Source organism: Anastrepha ludens, chromosome 5 (assembly GCF_028408465.1).
Source record: "Anastrepha ludens isolate Willacy chromosome 5, idAnaLude1.1, whole genome shotgun sequence".
Classification (NCBI taxonomy): domain Eukaryota; kingdom Metazoa; phylum Arthropoda; class Insecta; order Diptera; family Tephritidae; genus Anastrepha; species Anastrepha ludens.
The window spans coordinates 108,344,751-108,365,828 of record NC_071501.1 but is presented as its reverse complement, the minus strand read 5'-3'; the positions used below and the strand labels follow the sequence as shown (position 1 = coordinate 108,365,828).

Genomic DNA, 21,078 nt, shown 5'->3' with positions numbered 1-21,078 from the left:
GCACCCTCGCGTTCTTCGTCTTCCAAGCCAAAATCACCACTTTTAAAGCGTGCAAACCACTTCTGGCACGTTCGCTCAGATAGAGCATGCTCACCATAAACTTCCACCAAGATACGATGACTTTCGGCTGCTTTTTTCTTCATATTAAAATAATGAAGAAGAATTCCCCGCAAAAACACATTATTTGGCACGAAATTCGACATTTTCAAGTGTGGTAAAAATATTGTTGTTTACGCTTCAAATAAAAAACTTATACTGACGTTTGTGCCTTACGACAGTAGCTCTCCAATGAATGTTTGGAAATGTGGATCGATGGAATAATAATCAAGTTACGCCATCTGTTGTAAAACCGCACGAACTTATAAATAGACCATTAGTATTGGCCCGGTATGCGAGCACTTATTCCATTGTCCAGGAACTAAAGGTCAGCCAGAAAAACGCTTGGAGTCAATGATCTAAGGCTCGTCTATGTATGGGTGACATATGAATTGACGCCAAGGAACGTTTTGGAGGGCGAATAGGCGCCTGTAATTCATTGCTGAAGCGGATGATAACTACCCACATATGAAAAATTGATCACATAGCAGAACAAAAATAGAAAATAATAAGCTGATGGCCAGCCGCTAATGCTTTAAAATCATTGTGATTGTAATTCATTACTTTTTCAATTAAAAAAAAAAAAACAGAAAATAATAGTGGTTGAGTCACACTAAGCTGTTTATATGGGGAAATTCGAAAAATCACCTACTAAAAGCTACTCTCATCTGATCAAATACCCAACTCTGCTGTCATCTGATTAACTTAACAATTGGACAGATTTAAGTGGGCGATCACCAGAAATACGAAAAGTGTTGTTCTACTTAAGCTAACATTAGACGGTCACTATTGCATGATGCGCCAGAAGTGTGAAGAGCATGGATAGGAGGTTGTAAAGCAACCACTTCCATTTTCCAGGCTGAGGTCCACGCCTTAGAGCTGTGTGCCAGGGAATGTCTACGGAGAGACACGCGCGGTGCCAATATTAACATTCTCTCGGACAGTCAAGCAGCTCTAAAATCGCTGGATAGCTGCTCCTTCCAATCAAGGTTGGTCTGGGAATGTTTTAAAGTTCTCAAAACCCTAGCATCGAAAAACTCTGTTACCTTAATGTGGGTTCCGGGACATGAGTGGCATGAAGGGAATGACATTGCGGACACTTTAGCGAAAAAGTGGGCAAACACTCCCTTCATAGGTCCTGAACCTTTCTGCAGGGTAAATAACAGCTTCAAAAGTGCCTTTCTACGTGAGCAGGCACAACGAGGCCTAATCGACTACTGGAGGGCTCTCCATGAATGCACGGGCATGCGGGAGTCGGAAAGACTCATAGATCCAGAACCTAAGCAAACGATTCCTGTAGACTCTGCAAAGAGGCACAAGAAACAGCTCAACACGTTCTATGCGACTGCCCAGCAGTGGCACGACGCAGACTAAATTGCCTGGGAAATGGGGTTATAGTTCCAAACCTCCTGGTAGAAATTAAACCTTCAGCAGTTTTAGGATTTATAAATAGCCTAAAACTGTTTGAGTAGACTACATGGCTGCACAATAGATCTCTTCAGGTCGCAGTGCACAAACAGCCAATCAATAAGCCAATAAGCCTGGGCTGTGTAGTCAAAAGTTGACACCAAGCGATTGCCACATTTTCAAGTATTTGTAAAATTTTATTGTTGGTGTAAAACTTGTCTCAAAAGAGGCTTATAAAAATGAGCTGGTTAAGTTTTTTACCTATTTTTTTTTACAAAATTTCAATCGTGGAATCATGAAATTTTCTTACACTGGACAAGTTATATAAAAAAATTAACGCATATAATAAATCTCATAATACAAATTAGATTAATTTCAGAAAACGAACAAATGCTGTAAACGTTTTACTTCACTTAATTTGTATATAACAGGACATTTGAAATAACACCAAGTTTTATCATCCTAGTTTTTTTTTTTTCAAATAATATCTAGCGTTTCAAAATGGGTTTCATGATAGAAGCCGACTATAAAGTATATACAGTTTCTTTGCCATTTTTGGTTGGTCTCAGGACCCGCAACCTTCTGAGTTATATTTAACCCGGCTGAAAGCTGTTTAGCGGCTAGCCACTTCATTAGCTTGCATGTGTAGAAGTTATTAGCGTTTCGGTTTTCAAAAAAATTCGATTTTCGCTAGCTCGTTTCCTTAATTCCGCTTCCTCTTCGTTTTCGCCTTCCCCTTTCTTTGCACTTATTTTATAACTATATTTTTGGTCGCTTTATTTTTTGATAGCTGCCACCTTATTGGTTACTTTATTGCTATTTTTATCGCTGCTCGCTGCTAAGCATTTGATGCGGCTGAGGGGTCATATTTTATGCGGCTAATTGCTGCGATTATTTGCATACAATAAAACCAACTCTTCAGCACAACAACATCTACTTCTGTATTTGTGTATTTCGTGTATGTTTTTCGGCAACCCATCTCCTATGTGGTGGCTTTGTGCATTCACCAAGCGTATTTTTTTATTATAATTGCCGATTTTCATTTATTATTTCATACATGCATATGCATTTTTATTTCTTCTTCTCCATGTAATTTTAATTCCAGCTAACTATTTGTATGTTGAGTTGGCAGAGTTGCCAGAAAAATTTTTTTTTTTTAATTATGTCAATTCGTGATAAGAAATTGTCAAGAAACTAAAACAAAAAAATTTTGTTTGTACATTTTAATACAAAAAATTCTAATTTATTATACAAAAATAGTTCGTTTACTTCGGCTTTGTTTTTTTTTGTTTTTTTGTATTGCTCTCGGGTTCCCTTTTTAATTTTCTTTAAATCTACTCGACCTCCGAAGAAAGCTGAGTAGATCTTGTGGTGCCAAGGAGCCAAGGCGGTCGCTTCTTAACACATCACTGTCAAAGACTTCATCCTCCTCTCCACATGCTGGGCAAAGTGCACTGTCTGAGATGCCCACCTTTTCCATGTGTTTTGCCCATAGGAAGTGGCCCGTCATCAGTCCAACCAGCCTCCTAAAGTCCCCTCTGCTTAGTGGCAGGAGGAACTGCGACAGTCGGTCGGACAGGTTAAAAAGGTAACATCAGTTTTGTCCATCTGCAGACTCTCTCAGGGTTAGAGTAACCCGTTTGCTAACCGTGGCTTTGATGGCTGCAGAAGGTAGAAGTGGTAGAACTTCGGCTGCCACGTGAGAAATTCAGATTTGTCTGGGAGATTCGGCAGCCGAATTCTACACGATAATTTCAGATGTATTCACACCCTCGTCCAATTCAGTTGTTCAGACGGCAAACGGAGAGTCATTGCTTGATTTTTTTCATATATCACTAACACAATCTCTGTTTGTTTGCTAACATATCCCAAGTGACGTCAGCCCATCAGCTGATTCTGTCAAATTCGCTCAGAGCCAAATACGGTCAGCTAAAAGGGAACACCTCTAAAAATCTTTTCGCCATGGATTTGGCCAATCTGCTGTGGCGAAAAACAAAATTGTGATTGCAACTTCGGCTGCCACGTCGCCCAGTGCTGGGCAGTCGAATTCTGCTCGCTCGTTTCACACACTCGTCCAATCCAAGACGAATTGAATACTGAAGGTGGCGTCAAGTCCCTTACCCATACATAACAAATGAACAAACCAAAAAGAAAAATTCCTTGTTTGCGAAAAATCAGTGATTGGCTTGGCAATATTGTTATTTGTCTGATTTAAACTAAACAAACTAAGGAAAGCGAAGTGCCGTTTGTTAAATTGTGAAAACACAAAGCACATTTGCCTCCAAATGCAGTTTTTTTTTGGGAAGACGCCGTGTCAAGAAATTCAATTCTTGTGATTGGTTGTTTCCATTGCTTTCACTTACTCTTCCTCTTCACAAACAAGTAATTTTCCTTCCTTTTGTTCGTTTATTCATGCAGTCTGACGACACAATGAATTCGGAACGCAACCTTGTATTCTATCATCTTTTCGCCCAACCAGTAATTGTTCCGACGGCAACGAAGCGACACGAGCGAAAACTGGCTGAATTTTTTCGTATATCACCAAGCAAATTTCAGTTTTTTCGTAAACAAACCTCTATCATGTCCCCGGTGCCTTCAGCCATTAACTAATTATTTCAAATCTGTTGAGAACGATCTGATCTTGGACACCTCTTCTGAATGCTTTCCATCATGCAACACAATAACGAAACAGCAGATATAGAAATCAAAGAGCACACATTTTTCATATTTATTTGCCTGCTTATGTCTTTTAGTGGAAGTACACACAATTTTTTTTTTAACTTTTTTACTTCTATTTTCCATATGTGGAACAACATTAAGACACACACCGTAAATAGGTGGAGGAGCTCGGCCGAACACCTAACCGAAGTGTACGCGGCTTTTTGTTTTTGCTAATTTTATTCATAATAAAAAATAATTTACACATTCCATTAATGCAGAGTGACAGAAAACACTTCAAGTTTTTATAGCAAACAACTGTTTTCCAATCGTTTGGCTCATTTTTGGTCTGCTGCAGTTTGAAAATAAGTTTTGTGAATTTTTTAATACATTTTGCCTTATAGACACTTCTCTTTTGTTAGTTTATGTGCATTTATGTCGCAAAAAACTTTAAAGAAGAGATTAATTTCAAAATACAAACAAATCCTGTGCAAATCGGACCCTCTGCATAATTATTAATCCTTTGGGGACGGAACCGCTCGACGGGCGATCGTCTTTGAGGACGAGACGTATTGGAGTGAGCAGTAAAGAAAATAAATACGTTGAACGTTATAAAAAACTAAGGCTTTATTTAACACAAGAAAAATTTTTCATAAAATCAAAAAATAATTATAAACAAACTGCTGTCATGTTGAAATGGCTGAGCGGATTCCTTATTGCCCGTATTTCACTTCCACTTGACGAAGTAATGCCGCCATCTTGCGTCTTATCAGACTCTAAGTAATATTCGTCAGAACTGTTACTGTCCCACATATCATCTCTAGATCGCTTAGCGATCGTGCGTAGGATAAACGATAAAATATATAAAAAGCCTGCTGGTTCCTCTGGCAGTGGCACTGAGAGACTGAATTTCGTTCTGACTCTACCGTCGTCCCACATCGTAAGTTTACATTATAATTGAGATAAAACTTCATCGCTAATGGCCCCTAAGGTCTTTGTATGAAAACGTGACTCTTTTACTACACCTATGCGTATCTTATCGCTCAGAATGACAGACGTCGCGAGCCTTGTACTCGTAGCTGCGAACTAATTTGGACGGCTATATGCCGATATGCGTCCGTAACAGTAAAACGGCTTACGGGGCTATATGCTGAGATGCGTCCTCAAAGGATTAACGTATGCTACATACATCGTTTAAAACTTTATTTTATAAGGTGTAGGATAAAAAAGTTGACAAAAATGGCAAATTTGTCTAACTATTCCAACTGTCCAACTATTGAAATTGTCTTCACTGTGAAGATTTCATTTATTTTTTTGAGATTTTTGTTTTGTAAACGTTTATTTTTAAGATAAATCTTCACCACTGGCAACACTGTGCTGCACATTCTGTCTTCTGTCTGTCCGTGACTTGGTTGCGCTTGTGCTTAATTATTTATATAGCAGGTCAAACGCATTTTATGACTGTCAGTTTGAGTTTCATTTTCATATCAATAAAAATGGGTATTACTCATTTGGCTGCGTTGCGAAGACACCTTATGTCCAAAGAGTGCCTTCAACTATACGAACTGTGATGAGGAGGAGCATTGCTGCGTGGGGCGGATAAGTGGATAGCCAGTTAGGTCTAAGTCAATTTGGAAAATTAATTAATGCACTTAAGAGAGTTACTTGTTTATAAGTACGACGGCTACCGACATTAAACGGCAGTTGCCTGAAATTTACCCATTTATTTTGTTGTTGCTTATGACGAACGCACTTTTAGGAAATTCATTAATTAACTTTCCATGGAATATTTGTGCCATCATTGCTTATAATCGTGCATATGTGTGTGTGTGTATTATACCCCCAGCGAAATGTGTCATGCGTAATCTTTACTCGGGAGCAAGCTCAAGATTTCTTAAGTCATTCACCGACATTCAAATCATTGCTATCATCGTCATATCAATCATCGTTGTTGGTACAGCATATATACATACATACCTATAACATAATCTGCTTGCCTTCGAGCAGCTTCCGCAAGTGACTTCACGTTCTGGCCAGTTCTAACTGGTTACTTACTTCCCTACTTTCGAATGATTGCAATTTATGTACTCGAAAGTGCAGGCTCACTTGCTTTCCTCCTGAATCATTATTGCTTTGCAATGATTTCGCTATCGCTTGCCATTACAACAAGCTAGCTTTTTTATTATAAATAGAAAACATTAAAAGCATTTTTAATTTAGGAAGAAAAAGCGTTCGCGTGCATTGATGATTTCTTTATGGCTTTGACTTTTTTCAACTCTTTGGTAGTTCAAAGTGTACTCGTACATATTTTGATTTAAAACTCTTCAAAAATATAAAAGTATTGATAAGTTTAGAAAAATGAATTTCATTTTTGTTAAACTAACACATTTTTATTGGGTACCCTAAAAAGTTCGATAACAAATTAATGGCATACCCGTCCGAACTGCCACTCCAGTTTATGATGTGTGTCTTGATGGTGTTCCACTAATGGAGAGCTATACAGTTTAAAGCCGCCTCCGAATGACAGGTGGTTTTTCATGGCTGAACTACGCTCGGAGGCTTGCCATTACCTGCCGAGGGACAACCGCTATTGAAAAAAAAACTTGTTTTTTCATTTGATGTGTCAGATCCATAATCGGCTTCGAATCCGCGTTCAACCGAATGATTTATACGAGTATGAATTATACGAGTATGGACTGCCTGATAATATTAATTTGTTCATGGGCACCTAAACACTGTTTGATTAGCATTGAAGTTGCGAATATTTCTACAGTACAGATCCATAAATGGAAAATATTATACCCGATTGAATAAGGAGGCTCTCATCGCTGACTGCCCTGGAGCTCGATTAAGCGAAAATATTTTATTCGGCTCCATAAGGAGGCTTGTAACTCGAACTGCCGTGTTGCTCCATTACAGGGAAATATTTTATTCGGATGCATAAGGATTCTTCGACCTTGAACTGTAGCAGAGCTCCATTAAGGGAACCTATTTCTGACTGAATAAGGAGACACGGACCGCGAACTATAGTAGAACTCCATTAAATCCAAATATTTGGAAGGCGAGGGTTCAGACCTCGCATTTCTGCAACACTCCATTAAATGAAGCTTTTATTATATCTGTATGAATAAAGACGCTCAGTCCTCGGATTGCTATGGAGCTCCGTTAAGAGAAAATATTACAATTAGATCAAAGCAAAGGGGTTTGGGCTTCGGACTGGAATGGAACTCCATTAAGGTAGAATATTTCTGACGGAGTATGCAGACACGGAACTCGGACTATCGTGAAGCTCCATTAAGGAAATATATATCTGGATGAATAGGGTTCGGACCTCGGATTTTCGTGGAGCTCCGTTAAGAGAAAATATTACATTTAAATCAGCAAAGAGGCTTGGGTTTCGCACTGTAGAAGAATATCATTAAGGGAAAATATTTCTGGCTGAATAAGGAAACACGGACTGTCGTAGAGCTCCATCAAGAGGAAATACATTTGGGTGAACAGAGTTCGAATCTCAGATTGCTGTGGAGCTCCCATTAAGGGAACTATCACATCTGTTTGAATAAAGATAGGCAGACCTCGGATTACTTTAGAGCTCCATTAAGGGAAAATATTATATTTAGATTAGCAAGGAGGCTTGGGCTTCTTACAGCAGTAGAACTCCATTAATGGAACAATTTTCTGAGTGAATAAGGAAACACGGACCTCGGCTTGCCGTGGAGCTCCGTTAAGAGAAGATGTTATAGACAGATCAGCAAGGCGGCTTGGACTTCGGACTGCAGTAGAACTACATGAAGAGAAAATATTTCTGGCTCAACAAGGGGGCACGGATTTCTGATTGTCATGAAACTTTCAAGGTTAAAAGAAAATGTTATATTTATATCAGGGATATCCGGCGTATTACCTAAACTTCGGAGTGAGCTCGTGTTTGCGACTGCATTTATTTGAGTTTTATAGCTAGTCCTGTTAGCGTGCACCCAAGTAGTGTACCTGACCATCCTTTATCAAATTCGTTCCGCTGAGTGGCTCGGGAGACTCTTTTAATGAGGGTCAAGTAACGTCGTACATACAAGCCTCTATATAAGTGGCCTCCCCCCAAAGGAGCCTTGCGAGAGCACATAAAAATACATGGATCAGTGAAGACTGCCACATGAGGTTTGTTACAATAGTTCAATTCTGGTAGGAGTGAGAAGGGAAAATTGCTATCTACTCTAAAAGAATTTATATTTTGATGGAATGGACTGGAAATTTACTGAGATCGGAAAGAATTAGATAGAGAATTGGAGTACTGAACTCATACCATCTAAGCAATCAGAGATCAATTTTCGCATCTACGGTTAAAAGTTGATAATGTCGAAAAAAGCCATTCCCTTGAAGTAGCCTGGATTGACTCCATCAGTCCAGAAACTGCAGCTATGACAGCTTGACGGGACAATTTTGTTGCAATCATTGAGTCTAGGTCTAATATTTGTTTCCGTCGCTGCGAAATTCTTTTATTGAATTTAAATTTTTAAATTAAGGCTTGCACAATCCACCTGCGCCAGTTTTTCGCACAGAGGGCACAGAAATTTGTCACTGGAAAATGCCATCTGCCCGCAAGAACAACTATTAAGAAGATAAAATATATTGAAAGTGTGCCCGAATTTCTAACTGAACTTAATACAATACCCAATAAAATCAATTAAAGCTTCTAATTATAGTTATGCAATAATAAAATTTGATTATAATTGCGAATGTATTTATTCCGGCTTATCAGGCACTATCTCCTTGCAAACTTTGACCCTTCCACACAAGTATGCCTGCCAAAATTTACTACATACATAAACGTATGCAAATATCAAATGTATACGTGTGTGTGTGTGTATGTATGTAGTTCGTGATTTAATATGTGCCCAACAGCTGGCTAGGCAATTTCAAAACAATTTAATTGGCTGCTTAATATATTTTTAGAATTATCTGCCGTGAAATTGGTATATTTGTGTGTATAAATGTAGTATTGTGCATACATACATACCCACACACAAATGGAGGGCGCTCAAAAAGTGCATGAAATGCGGTGAAAGGTGGTTTATTATGATTTTCATATCGCTGAGTATGCAAGTTTTATTGTAAGGTGTTACGGGTTAGGAGACGGAAAAAAGGAATTTCCCGAGAATCTTTCATGAGAGATGATGTTATAACTTTCATTTTCATTTTTTTTTTGCTTTATTTGTTTTTATTTTTTTGTTCTAAAATATTGATATTAAAGCGATCATAGCGCCCTCTAAAGTAAAATAGGGATTCACAAAAAATAAGACCCTAATAATAAAATAAGAAAATATAATATCATTTTACGGTAGCTGTTGAATCATTACAAAAAAAGTAAAACGTCTAATTTAGAATTTATTTGAAGAAGTCAGAAATATATTTATTTTTACGAAATAGTGACTTATCATTCAGTAGAACCTGTGTTCGGAACCCAGAGTGAGCGTAAGACTCGAAATGATAGAAATAATCGTCCCTCGACAGGTAATGGCACACCTTCGAGTGTACTTCTGCTATGGAAAAACCAATGTCGTAAAAACCCTACTCTAAGACGTTTTTGCAATTAAATTTTTAAAAATATTTCCCGGTTTGACATGATAAAAAAATTCAGGCATTCTTTATATGGAAAATCAATCCAAAAATATCAGAAATCTGCGCGCAGTTTTATACCAAAAGTAGGTAGACTAATTAAAACTCTAAATTTTTTCCAAAAATTCAAACTAATAAAAAAAATGAATAAAATAAATAAAAAAGTAGAAAAATAAGTTTAAAAATAAAATAAAAAAATAAATAGAAAAATAAAAAAATAGATGAAAAAATAAAAAATAGATGAAAAAATAAAAAAATAGATGAAAAAAGAAAAAATAGATAAAAAATAAAAAGATAGATAAAAAATAAAACAAATAATAAAAAATAAAAGAATTAAATAATAACTAAAAAATAAAAAAAAATATTATTTTTTCTAAAAATTCAGACTAAAAAAATAAATAAATAAATAATATAAAAAATAAAATATATTAAAAATAGGAAAAATGAAATAAAAATAGAAAAAATTGAAATGAAAATAGAAATATAAAAAAATCGATAAAAATTTAAAAAACATTAAGTAAATAATAAAAAAAATAAAAGAATTAAATAAAAAATTAAAAAAAAACATTTTTTTTCAAAAAATTCAGGCTTAGTAAATAAATTATATTATATAAAAAATAAAATAAAAATAGAAAAAAAATAGATAAAAAAATAAAAAAATAGATTACAAAAATAAATAAAATAAATAATAAAAAAAAATAATAAAAAAATAAAAAATAAAAAAATAAATAATAAAGAAATAAATAATAAAAAAATAAATAATAAAAAAATAAAATAATAAAAAAATAAAACAATTAAATAACAAATAAAAATAAAAAAAACATTATTTTCCTTATGAAATTCACTCTAAAAAAAAAAAAATATTATAAATAATTAATATAAAAAATGAAATAAAAATGAAAATAAAAATAGAAAAAGTTAAATAAAAATAGAAAAATAAAAACTATAAAAAATATAAAAAAATATAAAAAAATATAAAAAACTATAAAAAAATATAAGAAACCATAAAAAAATATAAACAATATAAAAATATATTTAAAAATAAAAAAGGAAAGAAGTTAGAAGGTGGCGAATGGAAACTACTTGCGTTACAACCAGACAAATCTGGCCATCCTACAATCTGAAACAGACAAAAACCCTTATAAGTCTTTCGAAACACAAACTAAGACATATAATATCTCTTATCACCGGCCACTGCCTTTTGGGCACTCACGCACGTCGGCTCGGGGTTCCTCAAAACGACCTGTGCAGATACTGCGAGGACGAAGATGAGGAAGTATCGAGCAGGCATTTGCTGTGCAGTTGTCCCGGTCTAGCCAGAAGTCGACTTGCTCTTCTAGGCTCTCCAACAATTGACAATATTTCAGTACTCTCGGACCTGAAAATCGAATCTCTCATTATTCTCGAAACGAATTAATATCTTTTACCAGAATCTATAATAAAAATCTTGGTCAGGTGGGGAAATCATCTAATATAATGAGCTCTAGGGCAACACAACGGACCCAACTTGCGGTCTATGTGGCACTCCGATGCGGGGTCACCCTTAAACCAACCAATAATATAAAAAATTAAATAAAAATAGAAATAGAAATATAAAAAATGCATAAAAAATTTAAAAAACATTAAATAAATAATAAAAAAATTAGAGAATTAAATAATAAATAAAAAATAAAAAAACTAGAAAAAAAAACTATTAAAAAATAAATAAAATAAATATGTAATAAAAAAAAAGAATTAAATAATAAATAAAAAAATTAAAAAAGACAATATTTTCCTTAAGAAATTCAGACTAAAAAAAAATATTATAAATAATATATTATAAAAAATACAATGAAAATAGAAAATATTAAATAAACATAGAAACATAAAAACTATAAAAAATGTAAAAAATTTAAAAAAATATAAAAAAATATAAAATATAAAAAAATATAAAATATGAAAAAATATAAAAATATATTTAAAAATAAAATAAAAATACAGAAAGAAGTAATGTAAAACAGTTACAAAAAAATTTTGAAAAAGAAATAAAAGATAAGACATAACAAAAATAATGAAAAAAAACAAAAAAATACAGATATAAAAATATTCAAAAACAACGGAAGAAAAATAGTCAAACATTTTGTTGCGTTATCGTTTTGTCGCAGGGTGTAAATTCAGCGTATTGCGTGATAGTCTGAGGTATAGTGGTCATCACTTAGCGCACCGTGCAGTCTAGTCTTATTGATGCAGATCACAGGGCAACTGCCGTCGGACAGTGGAGAAAAAGCGATTCGAGCGCAAAGCGACTGCCCTAGATTGGCAGCCAAGCAGCGTCGGGCGCGAAACATGGAAAGGTAACTCTGGCCTGCTGGCTGAAAGACGATATTTGTAGTTAAAAAAAAGTAAATAATCTTAGGTGCATAGATGTGACAGACCAGCTAAACAAATCGACACTAGAATGGGGTTTCAGTATTTACTAGAAGCCTAACCAGCCGTCTCTTAAGCAGTTCTTTTTGGCAGTAATCAACTTGAACTAGATGACAATGTCCAAAAATCTACTCAGTCTGCTATCTGACTGAACTTTTTGATCTCCCCGTATATGCAGAAATCTGGCAAATTTTTCCATAAAGCCATTATAATTTTTTTTTTTCGATTAGTGTCAATGCGGTTAACAAAGTCAAGCTCAGGTGCGCAATCGAAATGGTACTTCAATTGATAGCTAATCTGTTTATTATACTGATGCGGACTAGTGCACTAGGGTGAGGTAATCGTGCGCTCGTTTTATGGAGAAAATCGACAACACCGCCAGGAGCAAAACTAATTAAAAATCAGCGCAAATTTTGAGCCACTTCAAATGTGCACTTTGTTATACTTAGTCCTGCCATAAGTTCTGTTACAAGTTAAGTATAGATATGAAATTATAATACTTTTTTAATGAAGGTAGAAATCATGTGAATATTAAAACAAAAAATTTTAAATCTTCATTGGAAATGGTCACCATTTGCTTCAACACAAGCCTTCAAACGGTTTCTATGGATATTGACGTTGCTGCTCGAACCAAAGATTGTTTGAGACTCCAAATTTATGTGAGGTCTTCGACAGGTCATGTTCTGCAATTCTGACCACAAACTGTGGTCCAAAGCATTCAAATCTGGACTTCCAGACGGCCAATCTTCTGCGACTATGAACCCAGGAATTTTGGTTGTTTTATCCACTGCTGGGTGGTTTTTGCCTTATGGGCTGGAGGGGAATTTTGCTGGAAGATCCAACGTTCTTCATTGAAGAGAGGACTGCTCAACCGCTTCATCACGCTTTTTAAGACTTCCTCCTGGTACACTTTTGCACCGGTCTTAACCCCTTTTTGGCAGAAATGAAGAGATGTAACGTCTTTATAAGACACTCCTCACCAAACCATTACGTTGGCTGGATGGTGGCCACGCTGAATCCCTGGAACAACATCTTTTGGGTCTTTAGAAATTTTAGCACAGATTTTGTCGTTTTGCTTATTAAAAACTTCTTCAACAGTGAAAATTTTCTCATCTGTGAAAAGACCACGTGCCACCGAAGAAGTTGCTTGCATCTGTCAAAAGATGACCAGTTGAGCGACGTTGAGTTGGAGATCATCACTAATTAGTCTTGACATGAATCTGGTCGATACTTTAATTTCCCTGGACATGATTTTCTGCTTTCTAAGAGGACTTCTGCGAACTCCTTCTCGAACGACTTTTATGGCTGCACTACTGGTTCGAACAACGCAAGAACGACCACGTCTTTTTCCCGTTTGTCACTTCAGACGTTTCTAGAAATATTAAGTTTTTTCAGCAATTCGTAAATCGACACTTTTGTAATGCAATCATTGCAAGGCGATATTCCTTAGGTCCGCACTCCATTGCTAACAAGCAAAATTTGCCACTAAGCTGAATATAATTTATGATAAGATAATGCATGAGAACAAAAGCAAAGGTTAGGTTAGGTTAGCCTGGTTGGCAATAAGCCAGGCATAGACCTTTTGGTCCCTAGCGATACCAGATGGAGACCGACCTCTATGAATACCGAAAGTAGACATCATGTAGGATGTCAGCGCTTTTGGCGAAACGAAGTAGGGCTGGGAGCTTCGCTTTTGAGACGTCTTCCAGACCCTCAAACAGTGGGGCTCCCAGGCATCTTAGTCGCGTTTTTAATAATGCCGGACAAACGCACAGAAGGTGTTCTAAAGTCTCCTCAACATCCTCTCTGCATTTTCTGCATTTGTCCGTGTTAGCAAACCCTATCTTGCACGCATGTGCAGCTAATAGATTATGACCTGTTAACATACCTATGATAGTTCTGCATTCCTTTCGCGAGAGCGTAAGTACGAATTGAGTCAGTTTTTTGTCGTTAGTTCTACACATGACTTTTGCTGTTTTGAATGTGGTCAGGTTAGTCCACCTTCCACTTGCCTTTTCATGTGGTCGTCCATTTCGTTGTATATTGTGTTTAGCGGTTTTGGTATGTCGTTCTCTTGTTCAAATGGTAGTCTCACAGCACTTTTTGCTATCTCATCTACTATTTCGTTCCCCGAACAAAAGCAAAAATAACGGAACATCTTTTCTGCGAATTTGTTCTCGCCGTATGCATTGTAAAATTTCTCTCAAAATTTACGGCAAGATTAGTACTAAAAAGTTTGAAATTTTCATGATTTTTTTTTTTTTGTATTTTTATAAATCTTGTAAAAAGTTTGAAACTTTATATGGCATTTGCTGTACAATAGAATAAAATATATTTTTATATAAAATTTATGAAAATTAAAAAAAATGTAAATAGTACTCAAAATGTCACGTTTCTATTATTTTGACCATGGGCGTACTTGCTGGGTACAAATTTTGAATTTCGGCCAGTGGCATTTGCAACGAATAATTCGATCCGTCCACTACTCGCATTTTGCCCCAGCCTCTTCTTTTTTGGTTTTTGTGCTAGTCTTTTTATATTATATTTTAAAAGAGTTTGATAAATGCAAACCAATTTTCACAATTTTTTTTTTTTAAATTACTCAAGATCCAATTCTGCCTCCAGCTTGTTTTCTCTTTATTGTTTTCAAGACATTTCGTTTTCTCAATGCGTATACTTTGCTCCTCTCATTAAGCAATTTTCACAGAGTTGCATGGGGAATTTTACTACTCATCTTATGCTTAGCCTTTGGGCTCAATTAAAGGCTTAAATGCCTTTCGCTTAAATTTCGCAATTAAGGTGCATGCCTGAACATACCTGCTTGATGAATATTTCATTTTCAGCTTTCACTAAAAACATGTGCTGGGTTTTTATAAGGTTCGGTTTTGTCTTTCTTTATTTCATTGTAGAGTTTATTTCTAATGCACTTTCTTTTTTTCTGTTTATGCCACTTTTTAGCTACAAACAGCCACTGGCTGAAAGCGGAACAAAAAGTGCACTTATTGACTTTGGGAATTGCGTTTTAAATTTGAAATAATCTTGCGGCTAAAAAACAATAAAAACATCCTTCAATTGACAAGTGCGCGTAAACTCGATTTCTCGTAATCTCGACTGGTGGGCATTTTTTGTAAAGTGACCTCGACGATTTGTTTTACAATAAGGCGCATTTGCTTGCCTACGCAAGTACACCTGTGTGTACTACAATAGCACAAGGCAATATATTGCGAGGTTTTGGCTATTTAGTTTTTATAAATATTTTTAGTTTTTATAACTTTTTTTATTTTTTACATTTTTTTTTTAATTTTTGTAACATTTTTTTATTTTTTATTGCATGCTTTTATTTAAAAATTTTTTTTTCTTATTTTTTATTACACTTTCAAATTTTTTCACTTTTTATAAAAATATTTTTTCTATTAAAACAAAAAAAATGCACTCAAATTTTCAAACTTAAAAAAAAAAATACTCAAATTTGCGTCAAAATTTCAAACCTTTAAGTCAGAATTTTTTACACCTGTGTGTACAATAATAGCAGGGCATTGCAAGGGATTCGCTTTATTTAGTTTTCATAATTTTTTTTTAATTTTTCATAAATACTTGTTTTTATTTCTTATACAATTTTTTTATACTTTTTAGAAACTTTTTTTTTTTTTTTGTTTTTCTTTCGTACCAATTTTTGTTTTTGTTTTTCTTTCGTACCAAATTTTAAAAAATGCATCGAAATTTCAAACCTTTATTAGATAGAATTTTTGGAAAAAATCCGGGTACGTAGTTTTATAGCTCATTGATATTTATAATAAGGTGCAAGTTTACAGTCGGTTTTTTATAATTTTTTGCTATGCGTTTTCTTGCTTAAAACGAATGGGAAAGTCGTTTCTACCCGTTCGAATCGAAATTTTGATAAAAAAAAAAATAAAAATTTTCATGAATTTTTTTTTTTTTTTTTAATTTTACAAAGTGAAGTGAATCAAGTGATTGATTTTTGTATGTAGTATTGTTTTTTTAATTACAAACAATTAAATTGCATATAAATATATATATATATTTTACATATAGACGGCGTTGATAATTGTTTTGAACAGCTTGTGACTATTTATTTCAATTTTTTCTTTTGACAGTTATTAGCTGTCACTTTTAGCTTGCTTTAGAAAAAAAGTGCGCGTAAGTTTGTTTGTTTGGCGTCAATTTTAATATGGAGCCCACAAAAGAGGATTTTCATCATATTTTACTTTACTATTTCCATAAAGGAAAAAACGCAGAGAAGTTTGCTAAAAAGTTGCGTGATTTGTATGGTATATTGTAAGAAAGACAGTGTCGAAATTGGTTTATCAAATTCCGTTCTGGAGATTTTTCACTTAAAGATGATCCTCGTTCAGGTCGGCCAAGTGATGTCGATGAAGACGTTATCAAGGCTTTGATCGAATTGGATGGTCATGTAATTTTGCGTGAGATTGGAGAGAAGTTAAATATACCAAAAGCAACCGTTCATGAGCATATAAAGAGTCATGGACTGGTAAAAAAGCTTGATATTTGGGTACCACATGAGTTGAAAGATTTTCATTTAACAAATCGAATCTACGCTTGTGATACGAGTATGCATCTTAAACGCAATGAAGTCGATCCGTTTTTGAAGCGGATTATCACTGATGATGAAAAATGAATTGTTTACAATAACGCCAATCGAAAACGATCATGGTGCAAGTATGATGAAGCGCCACACACCACTTCAAAGGCTAATATTCACCAAAAGAAGATTATGCTGTCAGTTTGGTGGGACTGGAAGGGTGTGGTATATTTTGAGCTGCTTCAGAGGAACCAAACGATTAATTCGGATGTCTACTGCCAACAATTGGACAAATTGAATACAGCCATCAACGAGAAGCGAGCGGAATTGATCAATCGTAAAGGAGTCATATTTCACCAGGACAACGCTAGACCGCATACATCTTTGGTCACTCGCCAAAAACTGAGAGAGCTTGGTTGGGAACTTTTGATGCATCCACCATATAGCTTGCACCGTCAGACCTCCATTTGTTTCGGTCTTTGCTCCTTAAATGGTAAAGCATTCGGCAATGACGAGTCTATAAAATCGCACTTGGTTCAGTTTTTTTGCAAATAAAGGCCAAAAGTTCTATGAGCGCGGAAAAATGAATTTGCCGGAAAAAGGGCAAAAGATCATCGAACAAAATGAAAAATATATAATTGATTAAAGTTCATCCTAATTTTTAATAAAAATGTATTTACTTTCTTTTAAAAAATCGGCAATTTCTTTCCGGACAACCCAATAAATAGTCAAAACTTTGTAATATGTCGCGCTGCTATTTTTGTGAACACAGGATAACTTTTTTCCCATTCCCAAATTATTTTTAATGGGCCACTATCGAAAGCAGCTAAAGTGCACTTTCGATTAAATAAATATTGATCTACTTATATTGAGATTCTATTTTTAATTTGAAAGTAAATATTTTATAGTATATAGGGCCGCGTGTGAGAAAAGGTGGTGGAAAACTGACTAAAGGTGGTTGATTGATGTCAGAAATTCCCACTCGCAAGTACCACACAAATTGAGATAAATCTCTCAATTACTCACATTGTAAAAAATCCCACAAATTCCCAAAGACTTAAAGCCCCATATTTCAGTTTTACAAAGTAAAATTCATATGTATGCACATACACGTACAAGGTGGCGCAAAAGTAGTAACTTTCTTATTGAATAAAAAAAAAAATACCAGTCTAACGGTTAGACGCGATAGAAGTGAAACCTTCCGTAAGGCAAACTGAGAGAGAATAAGACGAAAGCAGCATTAGGAGCGGGATAATTATAGGTTCATTATAATATTGCTCTAAAGTTCATATTTTATTTTCTTCATTTTATCATTATTCATCCTCAATGTTTTCAATTTCAACAAATGATACGAGTGGCTTATGATAGATAAAATATGATACAAATGCTTTGGTTTCGATGTTGTCAAAAAAAATACCCAAACGGACCGAAGAAACAGACTTACAAATTTCTTCCATTTTCGTCTACTTGTATTCATATAAAAAAATGTATGTCTCTTCCCACCAAAGCTAAATGTATTAGTATATTTCTTCTTGTATTTATTCAAGGCCGAAATCCCGGCGGTACTGCAATACCGGGCCAACCCGTGGCAGAGGTGGAGCAAGCCCTTAAAACACTCCGCCCATTTCCAAAAATCAGTTTAACATTTGTTGTCCTCCGACGGAGGATCTATCAGATGTTAAGCTGATAAGAACAGATACCACACTACCTAGTCAATAGATTTTCTAATAAACCTTTTGAGAATTACACGCTCACAAAAATTATTTATATCAACATATAATATAACGCTTCGTAACTAAATAACTTTTAGGCCAGCGCCGACAGCATGGCGCGGTAGCCGAGAGACTAGCAATGTGAGCTTCCGATCCAAAATCCTTGGTTCGAATCACAAGAAAAAATAAAAGTTATTTTTAGTTCGTCGCTACGTTTATATCAACATATAACATAACGCTTCGTAGTCAAGAGGGTCGCTTTTTCGTTTCACTTTTTCTCAAATCACTCCCAACGATTCTAAAGAAGTTTTCACTTCAAAAATTTTGAGTGATCGAAATCTTTATTTTGACCTTTACTAGCTCCATTACTTGGCTGTTTGTGCAGGTGCAGTAACAATCAGTATGTTAGTTTACACGTTTTGCTTCCTGCCAAAAGACCGAAGTCAAGCCGCATAGTGAGTAAACACTCGTCGAAATTTTGTGAAAAAGGCTGACAGATTTTGCACTGTAATATCGCGACTTCTCACAAGGCTATCATTGCGAATAAAATACTGGCTAAGAACTCAACTAGAATCAACGACTTGCCTTATTTACCTGGTATGACTCCGGTTGAAATTTTTGAAGTGAAACTTCTTTAGGCGCGTCGGGGGCCCCAAGGCAGATTGAAAATAGGCGAGTGAAACGGTAAGCTCGGAGCGTTACCGAAATCCGTCAAATGGGCGGGGCCAAGGAGCAGCTGCTCCTTCCCACTCTCGCCTATTCGCTCTCTCGCATCGCAAGCGCTGAACGATGTGAGGGAGCCACCGAGACACGCCGAACTGAAATGTATATAGCACAGAAGTAAGCATTGAAGTAGACTGGCGACATGCAGGCAACCGACAATCGACAACCGACAACGGGTATTATAGATAGCCATAGCCCGTGCAAATGAGTGCTGTGTGTGAGTATCAGATAAAGCGCCGATTGAATGTGTGTAAGCGGGAAAGCAATAAGAAAGTGCTGTGAAGTAAATAGATGGTAGGTATGGAGGAGACGAAGCGATACAATGAGTGCGTTTGCCAAACGAGTGACGATAGTTGAAGTAGAAGGTTGTAAAATGACATTTCAACCGTTTCGGTGATCAAAGCAAATTGATTAACGCGCCAAAAGTAGGCAAAAAATACCATTGGAAGTGCAAAGAAATGTCAGCGTCAAGTGCAACAGTGCACCCAAGTGTCAAATTTGAAGCTAATAAGGACAAAAATAAATAGTACAAATTTATGTGGAGTGATATAGAAAAAAAAATATGAAAACCTGAATTTAACACGAGAGAGGGGGGAGAGATCTAAACCGGGGCTCCCATGCATGGAACAACCAACTTAGAAGTTTCACTTCTACCGTGCGTGAGTCTGACAGACCCTAGTTTTTTTTTTTTTCTCCTTTCAAAACTCAAATTACCACTTTTAGTTGATAGAAATTACCCGTTTTTAGTTGATAGAAGACATAAACGAGAATTTGCGAAGAGAACTAAATCGATTCCGGTAGCAAAAAGGGGGACGTGAAATTGAAAAATGTTTTGGTAATGAGATTATTTATTAGCTTCATACGGAAGCGGCCTACTTTCAATGAAAAATATGAAATATTGTTTGATGTAATAATAAATATTTCGTGTTTTATTGATCAATTTCCGCCAGTTTTTTTTTAAGGAGTCTCTCTCAAAGCTCCATTCAAATTCATACTTACATTAAAAACCATTGCTGCCAATTTTCTAAAAAACATACTCACAAGTACATATTTTTTTATTAAAATATTTTTCGTTTTTGTTTCTACCTTCCAGCTTATTGACATGTCCACACACACAATGCCGCCTCTAAGTCTCCTCGCCGCCGATTTTGTGAAATCCCTCTTAAAAACTGCTGACTCACCAGCGAAAGATGCAGAAGCGGAAACGGAGACGGATGATGCAGCGGAGCGGACGAAAAAGGCAGACAAGCCAAAGTATAACCGAAGAAAAATGCTAAATGGTGGTGCTAAGTTTACGAATGGTTACGGTACTGATTCAGATGACGAAAGCGATGGGGAGGATGACATTGGCGCAGAGAAAAACGCGATTGTGCATGAGACGAAGCATGCCACAGCCATGGACGGCGATGTAGAAATGGTGGATGAGGCGACAGCGCTGAAGAAACGCAAGAGTTTAATCATTAAAAATGAGGAAATCAGTGCAAATGTGGCGAAAAGTGCGGCAAACAAGCAACAACGGCCGGACAATGAGGCGCAATTGCAACGCATTGCAGAGACGAGTGTAGTCGTAGAGTTTTAAAAATACATACACACATACATGCATACATATGTATATAAATATTTTTAGATAAAATAGACTTCGGACTACAATTTTAAAGTCATATGAAGGGAAAATGCAAGCGATGTAAGAAATAATGATAAGTCCAAATTACAAACCTTCGTAACTTGTAAAAATTCCGCTTATTTAATTTTTTTATTTTCACTTTGCTTGGTACATATGCAATAATTTTGTGTGCACATAAACAACATAACAAACAGTTTTTGCTTACTTTAACACTGGACAATACTTAAAGTTACAGACTGCAATGATTAATTTTAATAAAGCCGCTGAAATTATATCTTAAA

At 35.5% G+C, this 21,078-nt stretch overlaps 1 protein-coding gene and 1 non-coding gene across 2 annotated transcripts in view; one reads left to right on the top strand and one right to left on the bottom strand.

Moving 5' to 3' along the window:
• Positions 1-21,078, top strand: part of LOC128865157 (WD repeat-containing protein 75) — a 44,682-nt gene extending 23,604 nt beyond the window's left edge. Inside the window, exon 11 of the mRNA XM_054105220.1 lies at positions 20,267-21,078. Coding sequence (XP_053961195.1) covers positions 20,267-20,752 — 486 coding nt within the window. The 3' untranslated portion in view covers positions 20,753-21,078. The remainder of the gene's footprint in view (positions 1-20,266) is intronic.
• Positions 18,277-18,470, bottom strand: LOC128865480 (U2 spliceosomal RNA). The gene has a single exon (XR_008454819.1). It is a non-coding gene; the product is annotated as a U2 spliceosomal RNA (small nuclear RNA).